The sequence below is a fragment of the Anabrus simplex genome, chromosome 9, assembly GCF_040414725.1.
Source record: "Anabrus simplex isolate iqAnaSimp1 chromosome 9, ASM4041472v1, whole genome shotgun sequence".
NCBI lineage: Eukaryota > Metazoa > Arthropoda > Insecta > Orthoptera > Tettigoniidae > Anabrus > Anabrus simplex.
Window position 1 is genome coordinate 20,895,194 of NC_090273.1, and position 12,458 is coordinate 20,907,651.

General features: G+C 39.0%; 1 protein-coding gene across 1 annotated transcript; it reads right to left on the minus strand.

Moving 5' to 3' along the window:
• Nucleotides 1-254: 254 nt before the first annotated feature.
• Nucleotides 255-12,231, minus strand: Trs23 (trafficking protein particle complex subunit 4-like protein Trs23). The gene is made up of 3 exons (XM_067153449.2): nucleotides 11,952-12,231; nucleotides 11,557-11,835; nucleotides 255-775 (listed from the first exon to the last, which is right to left on the minus strand). The coding sequence occupies exons 1-3, from the start codon at nucleotides 12,124-12,126 to the stop codon at nucleotides 576-578; spliced, it is 654 nt and encodes a 217-aa protein (XP_067009550.2). The 5' UTR covers nucleotides 12,127-12,231; the 3' UTR covers nucleotides 255-575.
• Between the last annotated feature and the right edge of the window lie 227 nt (nucleotides 12,232-12,458).

A 12,458-nucleotide genomic window follows, 5' to 3' on the forward strand; every position in this document is an offset into this window, starting at 1 on the left:
AATGTGTACATTATTGTAGTGTTCTGATGAATTTGCAAGGGACTGCTGCTTCATGGTAAAGAGTTCTGAGGTAGGTGACCAATGATATTAGTTACAAGCACTGCCTCATCAAAAACCAGAATCAGAAGGGACCAGGCAACATATGAGCAGCAGTGATTCTAAAGAAAACAAGGAATAGGTAAGAAAGATGCAAGATGGTATGTTGGCACAACTGGAATTGTCACACATTTTAAACTTTGAAGAAAGTGCAATCATTACATTGTAACACATTTTAATTCCAATAACGATACAGTTTTCAAAACTGCAATATGACATATTCAATACTGCAAAACGACCAGCTTAAATATTACATAATGTCTGTTATGTAGTCATTATAGAGAATATATCTTTTTACAAACAATAATTAAACATAAGTGATGCCAGATTTAGCTTAAAATCTAGCAGCTTTCATCAGGATACTCACCAGTCGTGAACCCCTGGAGGGGCGGGTTGAAAACTCAAAGTATCTTCAGTTTTTATTCATCCCCTTTGTCTGCACTGTGGGTAATAAACACAATCCAAATACCATTTCAATTCTAGACATTACTGATTCCTGTCTTCTCCACCTGTTCCAGCAGGGTCTGCAGGTACGTCTCGAAGAGCTCGCAACGGATAGGCATTTCCAGGGAGTAGAAAGGGTTCTTGAGAGCATAGTCTGCATACAGTTCATATATCCTCTTGAGCAGCAACTCCATGCCCTGCTGAGCAGGCTCAGCAACCGCCATGAACTTGACACCTGTGAACACCATGCTTCTGAGAATGACAAGTATATACATCGACAGTAGGGAGAACAAACGAAATGTGATAGAAGACAGGAAACACAAAAGGAGGAATGTAACCAGTCTGAGTTTACCAAGTCATATGCAGAAGAATAGCAATCTGAAAGGGAACGCACACTAGGATAAACACAATGGGAAGAGGAAGCAACAGAGATAGGAGATGAGGACAAACATGAACACACAAAAGGACAAGAACAAAACATAAGGTTATTCCTTTATTAGAGACCTCAAGCTTCTTTCTAAGAAAATATGTCAATGTATTTTTGTTTCACATCTCAACAGTTTTCCAGTCTTCTTCTACTTCTTTGCATTATCTCGCTCTGTTGCAGGGCATTGCTTGAGTCACTTAAAACAGTCCAGTGCATCCCTGAAGATAAGATTCAACCGCTGCATATCTTTCATGCCATTTCATCCTCCGATGTCATTTCGGCCTACTAGCTGGTACCAACACATTTGTCACTGATTTGCCATAGACTGGTCAATGCTGTGCACAACATGACCATACCATCTCAGCCTTTAATCTTGCATCTTCTCATCGACTAGAGCTGTACAGTTCCCATTGTATTATTGGTTCTCCATTTTTTATTTCCTTCCTTATCTCTTCTTAATGACCTGATCCACAAGCAGGGTCCAATTTTCTACATGCAGTCTTCCACTTGTTATTTGATCTGATGAGAAGTCACAGCAGTTTGTAGATACGGCACATGTAACAGATACTACGCTAAGCTAAACATTAGTTGTCATAAACAGTGCGAGCTCCCTGAAACAGATGCATGTTCATTATTAAACTGTTCATTGTGCAGTAATTACAGTAAATTTCAAACTAAAGCACAATTGCTCTACCACTCTCAAACAACGCAATTCAAAAGAGTCACCGCAGACAGAACAGATGTTTACTGTCCCGCCTTGAGACTGGCGCATGCGCAGCAGCCGTGCTTACCAACTCGCACACCTTACACCGCATCCACGCAACTCCTCGTCAGACGACCATAGTAGGTAAACATCTACAACTCGCATGTCATGCCATACAAAGTCAATCACAGCTTTTTTGTGTCACTGTTTAGCTTGGTGACCATCTGGACTGAGCAAAAGTACTTTTCTTCATGAAGTGTTATTTTTACAAGTAGTATTACTGAATATAAGCCAGTTATCAGTTTGATATGTTCAAGTTAACTCATATAGGCTATATTTTATGCAAGTACAGGGGTATTTTGAGGGGATTCCCACTCGCCCGGTCGCGTGCGCTGCGAACCTGTCTCCCGCCAAGCACTTCTCCGTAATGTGGCCAGTGTGTGTTTTCGCACAAGATTTCCTTTACTTTATGAAGGTATTATGTATATATACACACACTCGTGCCACAAAAATGGCATTGGAACAACACACTGAGCACCAAACACGTGAACACTTGACTAAACTGAACCTCACGCCGAGTGCTTGGCGGGAGACAGGCTCACAGCGCACGCAACCGGCCTGAGATAAAGTAGAATAGATAAAGTGTTGTCCCTGTGCGTTACTAATGGAGACGAACAAACAAGTGACGAACCAAGTCATTTAGGCTACAGAGATATATAGGAAAAGAGAATAGGAACATACTGTAGGACAAACATAACAGGTCAGAGTAGATGGAAGGGGAAACAGAATGAAGAGACAAGGACAAACCTCCACACTTCTGTAAAGTGCCATCTTCACACAGACAGTTCTACACTCGTGGTGGAACATCAGTACAGGCCCAGGGCATAAAGCAGGCCTACACAATTTACAAAGTGGAATCTTATAAATTGTACCTCGTATTACATGCAGGAGAAATAGAAGTGTTCAACACCTCTGCTGGGGACCCACCAGCCCCCCCCCAAATGGTATATTACCTCTACAGTAAAACATCACGAAACAAAGTACATTTTCCAAAGTAGATACGTGAAGGAACACAGCTACAAGCTGAAGTCATTAGACATGGCAGCACTCCCGTAATTCAAGAATTATAATATTTCATTACGAACTGGAGAAAACGAAAAGCTTGTAAAAAATACTTCTGAATTAACTTACATGCTGTTGTTCATTTACTTTTTACAATTTGTTTTATGTCGCACCAACACAGAGAGGTCTTATGGAGATGATGGAATAAGAAAGTGCTAGGAGTGGGAAATAAGCGGCCATGGCCTTGATTAATGTACCGTCTCAGCATTTGCCTGGTGTGAAAATGGGAAACCATGGAAAACCACCTTCAGGGCTGCCGACAGTGGGGTTTAAATCCACTATCTTCCAAATGCAAGCTCACAGCTGCGTAACCCTAACAGCACAGCCAACTCACTGGGTTGTGCTGGTGGTGTTGTTATTATTAAGTTAATCAGACCAATGGTCTGTCGCAAAACAGTGACCCAGATGTGGAAGGCCACTCTCTTTTTGAGTCACTCTGTGGTAAGCAACCCCTGATGTATCAGACCAATGAATTACTGTCACTATCTAGGATGAGCACACACCCTTCATGGAGATTTTTTCGACAGTTGGTAACATTCTCCACTCTCTCCAAGGAAGTAAGCGAGGAGGGAGGAAACAAGAGAGCATTGTCCTCCGTGCCTGCCATAGTACGGACTATTACAACTTGGTTTCACAAGCTTTTTCGCTCCCCTCCTAGTCATTCATGGGATGGTGTTTCTACAAAGACAGACTGTCAGCCTGAATTTTCAATTGAATTGTTATCAAACTAAAAAATGTTCAGTCTAAGAGGTCCGCAAGCTCACTTTTAGCACTTATTGTTTCGTTTCCGTCTGTTATCTTTTATTTTATTTTCTTCTTAGGTTTAGCATATCTTTTGGATTCAATTATGTTTTATATTAACCCTTTTGTCTCAGCGAGTTATTTACTGCTCCACCTAGTGATGTAAATATTGTATATTATTATTGTTTTTATTTCCGTCTGTCTCATTTGTTTTTCATTTGTTCCTTCATTATGTTTAGCACGCTTGTATTATGCGTATTACTTTAACCCCCCCTTTATTTCACTGAAGATGGATCAAATGAGTCAAAACATGTCTGAATTTTATTGCTCCATCTAATGATGGGATTATGTTTTGTATTGAATTAGGAGGATACATTAAATTTTTTCCTTTGTAAAGTATCTTATGGTCTGATGGTGCTAGTTGGAGACCTTGACTGAAGTTGTACTGCAGTTCCCAGAATTCTTCATCTTGCTGAAGAAAGAAAATTGTGGCTAGGAGTACAGGACTTCACTAAAAGAAGACCACAAAATACTTCTGAACAAGTTAAAAATAGCAGGAATTAGGGGTTTAGCACACAAATGGTTCCAAAATTATTTACCAAACTGAACACAATATGTGATGATTAATGATACTAAAAGTTCTAAGCAACAAACAAAAACGGGAGTACCGCAAAGCTCAGTACTAGGTCATATTCTATTTTTGATTTATATTAATGACATACAATCTTTAACATTAAAGGGAAAATGTAAATTATTTGCCGATGATATCTTAATAACTTATAAAGGACTAAGTGAAACACAAATTATGGAAGATATAAATTGTGACTTGAACAAGTTACCAGACTGGGCTTTATCTAAAAAAAATGATCATAAATGTGACTAAAACAAAATACTTAATCTTTCATAAAACAACCCATAAAATCAAAGCGGCTAACACTGTTACCCTAAAGGACCAAGTAATAGAGAGCGTCAACTCAGCTAAGTATCTTGGTATAATATTAGCCATAATTATGTAATCAACAAAAATTCTTTTGTCACCAATATATAATAAAAATAATTACTCATAGAAAGAGTAATATAAATTAAGATACAGTAATTTCTCTGATCAACAGCTGAAGTATATATAGCCTATTATGCAATGATCCACCCACATCTAACATACATAAGCTTTATTTGGGGAAGTTGTAGGAAAGATTATGTTAATCATTTGTAAATCCTACATAAAAGAGCCATCAAAATTTTGTATGGATTCCCCTTCCTCAAACCATCACATGAAGTTTTCTCAGTCAAGTATCCTGCCATTCCATAAACAAATTGCATTTTCTTCAGTCTTTACGTATAAGTTAGACAGGAAATTAACCCACTCTACTGTTAATGTCTCCCATTTTAGTGAAATTCATAGATATGACAATAGAGGATGGAGAGAAAGGCATAGAATCATCAAGGTTTAGGGAATATAATGTGTCGCCTCCTGTTATAAAGAACTCTAAATCAGTTATATGTTTTAAGAAAAAACTGAAGGAATATTACTCTTATACATCTTAATATAATTTCTATAACACTTACTTTAATTAATACAATAATATATTGTCCATATTTAATACCTTACAGCCATGCAATATTTGAATATACTTTAGAAAAACTATCATGCTAACATGTGTAAAAAAAAAAACCCTATGTCTTAGCTAACCAAAAATGTACTTGTCACCTTAAGAAAAGCATGTACTGTACTGTCCCTATCATGAGACAGTGGCTCATGGGATCTTTTGTCACCAACATATAATAAAAATAATTACTTATAGAAAGAGTAATATACATCCCAGACTTTCAGCCACTAATCTAAACTGAGAATTAAAACAGAGGGATTCAAATTCATGGTAAGACAGGCTACTAGAGTTGAAAAGAAGTGTTTGCTGATCAGGAAAGAAGCTGTGTCTAACAGAAGTGGTGCATAAATAGATATGAACATAAGTTTATATAAAAGGAAGAGAAAAGAGGATTCATAAAAATTTAAATTTTCTGATGAGAGAAAATCCAAACTAGATTGGGGTCAGAATATTCTTTATGTGAACAAAGGAAAATTCAAGAAAAATGTCACATCCTGTACAGAGTACAGCAAACCGAGTTCGATAGCTGCAGTCGCTTAAGTGCGGCCAGTATCCAGTATTGCAAGTAATCAGCTTCATTTTCCGTACCAAATTCTAATCACAGAGACTTACAGTAATTACAGTAATTGAAAATCTTCCACCTTTTTGATACTTTTTAATTTGCTTTTTAGCAAATTAAATTAATTATAAACAGTATATGTTTCGTTCTCACTTGAGAACACGTTCAGCTGTTGTTAAGCTTAGGTGAATCGCTAAGTTTCCGAGTACATTATTTTCAGGTAGGCCTACATTGTTTCTCTTAAAAACTTTGATTACAAATCAAATTAAAATGATGTTAAAACAATATATCTATTCATTGGAATAGTTGAAACTACACTTTTTTAAGTAGGCTATCTATGTATTCATCCTGTCTCATTTCATCAACCCATTAACCCCCACATTGTTTTAACATCATTTTAATTTGATTTGTATTCAAATAGTTTTTAAGAGAAACAATGTACCTGAAAATAATGTACTCAGAAACTTAGCGATTCACCTAAGCTTAACAATAGCTGAAGATGTTCTCAAGTGAGAACGAAACATGTGGTGGAAGATTTTCAATTACTGTAAGTCTCAGTATCCAGTATTCGGGAGATAGTAAGTTCGAACCCCACTGTCGGCAGCCCTGAAAATGGTTTTCCGTGGTTTCCCATTTTCACACCAGGCAAATGCTGGGGCTGTACCTTAATTAAGGCCAAGGCCGCTTCCTTCCCACTTCTAGCTCTTCCCTGTCCCATCGTCGCCACAAGACCTATCTGTGTCAGTGCGACGTAAAGCAACTAGCAAAAAAAAAAAAAGTACAGCAAGCTAGTAAACATTGACAATAAGTGGAAAGTGAACATAATATACAGTGTCTTTAAAGGAGAGTACAACCATAGGTGTGGAAATTCCCTAAACTGTGTGTCTTTCAACAATGTCTTGACCATTTACAATTTACTTATAGGCAGCGCTTTTTTCTAAGATAAAAGGGTGGCGATAATCACCGGAAGTTCTTCTTAAACTCAATCTCACACTTTGTTTATATCTGCACACGTACCGTCTTCTTCTCTTCTAAAGGTACTCATTTTACTACTAGCCTAGTCTGAAGAAATCTTCACTTCTTGTTTTTCTTTTTTTTTTTTTTTGCTAATGGCTTTACGTCGCACCGACACAGATAGGTCTTATGGCGACGATGGGATAGGAAAGGCCTAGGAGCTGGAAGGAAGCGGCCGTGGCCTTAATTAAGGTACAGCCCCAGCATTTGCCTGGTGTGAAAATGGGAAACCATGGAAAACCATCTTCAGGGCTGCCGATAGTGGGATTCGAACCTACTATCTCCTGGATGCAAGCTCACAGCCGCGCGCCTCTACGCGCACGGCCAACTCGCCCGGTCTTGTTTTTCTATTCCTAAACTTGTAAAATCATGGCACTCTTTACAACCTAGCATTTTATTTATGATATAAATCCACTCGTTTATCTGGAAGAAGTAATTTTTCTGAGTCAACACTTGAGTCCATTATTTCCCTCTTCAACTGCAGTACACCTGTCAGTACTTGTGCCATTTTTGATAATGATGATGCTTGTTGTTTAAAGGGGCTAACATCGAGGTCATCGGCCCCTAATGGTACGAAATGAGACATTTAAAACGATCAGTGGAACCGACCCACAGTGTCTCACATGTACAGAAGCTAGCACACAACAATAGTATTACTGACCAAGGGACTGCTTCCATAGCACGATGCGGAATCGATTATGCTTGTAGTCGAAACGGGTCCTTTTTTTTTTGCAAGTTGCTTTACGTTGCCCCGACACCACAGATAGGTCTTATGGCGACGATGGGACAGGAAAGGGCTGGGAGTGGGAAGGAAGCGGCCGTGGCCTTAATTAAGGTACAGCCCCAGCATTTGCCTGGTGTGAAAATGGGAAACCACAGAAAACCATCTTCAGGGCTGCTGACAGTGGGGTTCGAACCTACTATCTCCCGAATACTGGATACTGGCCGCACTTAAGCGACTGCAGCTATCGAGCTCGGTGAAACAGGTCCAAAATCCAGGTCATCGGCCCCTCATAATGGTACTTATCGCTAGGAAAGTAGAACCATGCTATTTGTCATTTGGCGGTACTAATGAAAAGTAGCGTAGACTCGTGGTATTCCACACATTATGGTACTATTCACAGGTAGTGCACATGTAACACAGACGTATGGTGTTTCACACATTGCGGCGCTATTTACATGTAACGCAAACCTATGGCGTTCCTCACATGAATGGACTAACCACAGGGACTCGAACTATCCCGTGGTATTCCTCACATAGTGGGAACTAATCATAGGCAAGGCAGAACCATGGTGTTCCTCATATAGGGGTACAAATCACAGGTACTGTAAGACCCTCATCGTGATTCACACACTGTCGCTACTAATCATAGTGGTACTAATGCGCAAGTAAATGCGACCCATGGTGTTCGCTGCGTGATGGTACTAATTACAAGTAGTCTCATGGTTCTAATTTGATCATCCCTTGGTCGCCCCTTTTAGCCGCCTCTTACGACAGGCAGGGGATACCGCGGGTGTATTCTACATGCGCGTCCCCCACACGAAGGGAGTAGTGTGTTTGGTCCGCGAGAGGTATTTTATTTCCCTCAAGTCCGCCGGCAAGCCGGTTAGGACCCCCCTATCCGCCACCTGGGACGCACCATGTGCGAGTATCACCTCTGCCCCTACTATGCTAGCTTAGTAGGTTTGTGGTGTGCTTTTTTCTTCCCTTCATATTCACAGGTTCAGAAGATACTTCAAAAGAATCGCCACGCAGCAGTACACGTCATTATTCATTTCTCTACGCACCCCTTGCTCCTACTAAGTAGCTGTTGTGCCGCCACCTCAGCTGTTTGAAGTCAGCGCGCTACACAGCAAGTCTATTTCCCAGCTGGCACGCTGATGAGACTGTGACGTCAGCCCGCCCGTGGTATATATAGGTGAGTAGACGGAAGAGACAGGCAGGCTATTAGGAGCTGTCCAACGACTAAGCCTACATCGTAAGTCGGGTACGGAGGTCACGCTTCTTGAAAATGTGCACCGAAATAGTGGACTAATACTAGCCGTGAGGTTTCAGCTCGGGACAAGCTCTCTAGCCTCATCCTACTTGCTTTACATGGCTCTATCACTTGATACATTTTACTTACTGACATCAGTCATATTAAGATTTTAAACTTATATAGCCTTCTGCTAGAACCCTTCTCATGATCAACTTAGGCAGTCAATTATGAGGGATATTGATTTGCGTTGTGTTCTGGCAACAAGAAACTTATTGTACATGTTAGCTTAGATTTGTATATATGTATCATGTTTCCAATGCATCCTCAAGCTTATTCAGATTATGGATTTAATGAACATTCAGCAAAAGAAATAAGTTAGAGAAACCTTTATTTTATACAGAGTAAAAAAACTTCAACAATAAACATTTTATTTGTGTTGTATGTGGTACAGCGCTAACATCTGAAGCGGAAGTTGACGGTATCATCAGAATCAGCCTAAGAGAGGGTTACAAAACAGACATTATGAAAGTATGACACTGACACAAGCATGAAATGAACCATCTGGCAACAAATGAAGGTACCATTTACGCTTCTGTTATTAACGTCTAAATTCAAATTTTCATTCTTGGAGAAGTCTTCCTCCTGAACAGTCGAGATTTTCTTCTGAAGACGCGGAGCCCGTGCTTGCCCGTGCCGGCGGATCCTGGACTTATACCAGGCCTACATCATGTCTACATCAAATTTGTTACTTCCACAAACCTGTTTCAGTTTCAACCTCGGCTTTGAACATATGAAAGTGACTTAGTATGAGCAAAGCTAGTAATGTCCTTCCCCGCTATGAATTGTGTGAAAATGTCACTCATAGGGCCGGTTGGTGCGTGCATTTCAGTAGGCTCAGCAGACTCATGGCTCTGCAAGAAAAACAATGGGAAACTTCAGTGACGCCTAGGCCTTACATGACAGTTGATGCCAGAGTTATTGAGGATCAAACTCAACGTACCATACAAATGCTGTTAGATAAATTCCTTAATGTACGAGAAACTAAAGCAAGCATGCCTGTAATTTTAAGCGATTGTTAATATCATGATCAGACCTAAAAGACCTCCAGTTTTACATGGAATCCAAACCACAGGGGCACGACTTTTCTTTTGAAAAATCCCACAAGCTTTGGCTGGATTTGAACCACAGCTCTTTCAGTGAGAAACCATTGGACAATATTAAAGTGACAAAAGGTATGAGCAATAATAATAATAATAATAATAATAATAATAATAATAATAATAATAATAATAATAAGCTCCTGTATGTAGGTATTCTTATTAAATGCCATTTAGGCTGCCTATACGTCAATTCTGCTGTTCCATTTTAATCTACCAGATGACAGAGAAACTGGGAACTCATTGGGTGACCTGTTGCTGGGTTTTAATTAATGTTATCAGGTGAATGCCAAATGTTTCACTAGAAATCTTAATCAATAATATTATTTTCTTTATGCCCCACTAACTACTTTATCGGTTTTTGGAGATGCTGAGGTGCCGGAATTTAGTTCCTCAGGAGTTCTTTTCCGTGCCAGTAAATCTACCAACACAATGCTGACATATCTGAGCACCTCCAAATACCGGTACCACCGGACTGAGCCAGGATCGAACCTGCCATGCTGGGGTCAGAAGGCTAGTGCCTCAACTGTCTGAGTGACTCAGCCAGGCAGAAATCTTTTATATGCCAAATAGCCTACCATATAACAAGGAGTAAGTTACTCATACCATGTACACTTTTCTCCATTCTTATTAAATCTTAAATAAAGCTAACTTCTTACTACAAACATCTAATTAACTCTGTATTTTTTTTTTTTTTTTTTGTCCCTACAATCTTGGAATCTGGAAGCTGACAAGTACGACTGATCCACACAGGGAGGTGCTAGTAGCCAGTCCCTGTGATAAATGATGTGATAGAATGGCTACTAGGGTTGGATGGTATATATCGTTGTTGCATCTCAAAATACCATTATGTGACAATGTTGAAGTAGATGTTGATTCCGATGGAGAACCTAAAATATTTGTCCCGAATGAGTGAATTTATAATACAAATATAGTTCTTCTGTTATTGGACATGATGAATTTTCCAGCTAACTCATTTCTGGTTGCCAGTATTTCACCCCAGTGTGCTAATTTGGACTCATTAGTTGGTAAACTATTTTTTACTAATGAGCCCAAATGTGGCAAAATTCTGGCAACCAGGAATGAGTTAGCTAGAAAATTTATCGTGTCCAAGGAACAAGGCCAGAATCTGCCGGCAATTTGTTTATACAGTTCATGCAATACTGAACCTTAACGTTTTTGATCAGAGTTCTAAGTTGAAATATTATCACATAGCAGTTTTTCTATGAGCAACGACGATATGTATTTCAGTGAGTTTGGAAGATTATTACAAAAGAGTAAACTTCTAGAGAAATGAGAAACCACCTTGCTCCTCATTTCCGCAGTATGAACCTTCCGTGAAACTGTGTTTTCTACAACAGCTGATGGTGAAACTGTTGAGGATAAATTTCGATTGACTGCAAACATACACACAGGCTGGAGGTAACAGATATAAAAGGGGCAAAAATGGTTGTTCCGATGAATAAAAGGCAACTATAGTTGAAGGATATTTTTGTAATGAAGAAAAAAATGCCAAGTTAATGGGCACATGAATTTGCTAGATGGTGCGACTAAGATAAATGAACATGGAAACGTAGTTTACTTTTAAAGACTCTGGATTCAATGACATCCAGATATGAGGCAAAGAGGAATAGTAGAAGAGACAATAGTGTGATTAGAGAAGTGCACATATTTGGAAAGAACATGATTGGCATAAGATTCACTCACCTGTCAATGTTTGGAAACAGTATAGCTTAAATGTATCTGCTTCAAGAACTTCTATTCCAGAACTCCGTGGCTCTGGACTCAACTGACTGGCGATTGCGAACAAGGGATAAAACATACTGGCAAGAAATATCTTTTCATTAGTAGTCATTCTCGGTCGACCAAATTTTAGATTTAAAGGATAACTTTCTTCATTTTCAATTACGTCGAATACATCTCTTCCATCGTCTAGCTGGCGTGCTGTGACAGGTATACCATTGACCGCCAGCAGAACATGACCAACTAGAATGAAGAAAGAACATGAGGAAACATAACCTCACTACCAGACATTAAAATAAAATGTGAAAAAAAAAAAAAAAAAAAATGGCAATGAATTATTTTTCTAAACATTTACTCACCATTTATACCATCTCTCTGGCCAAATGCTACGACAATCTTTTTATTCTCATAGTTCAATTTAATATCTAAGGGATAACTGAATGTCTTTTCTGTCTCAACCTTCGGAATATTATGATCGTGGTTAAATATTAAACCACCAGACTTGGAAACAATATATACACCGTATATCACCATGATTTTCGTGGAAAGTTATATACTCTATTAACCGCACCAATTTGTAATGTTCACATACAAATCTTCACACACCCAAAACATTTCTGTCAAAAAATCAGCTGGTTATTGAAGTTATCGAACTGGAGACATGTTCGATATTTATATGTCGATTCTTGTCATGACCAGACCAGACATTCGTAGGCTGATTTCGCAGGATTTTATTCCACATATATGGTTATCGTACTCTTTTTTTCGTTTCTTGAAATTGTGATAACACATCAGAAACTATTCATTTCCATGAGAAACCCAGTTAATGACAGTGAAATGCAAATCATACATAGAAAGAAGCGAAG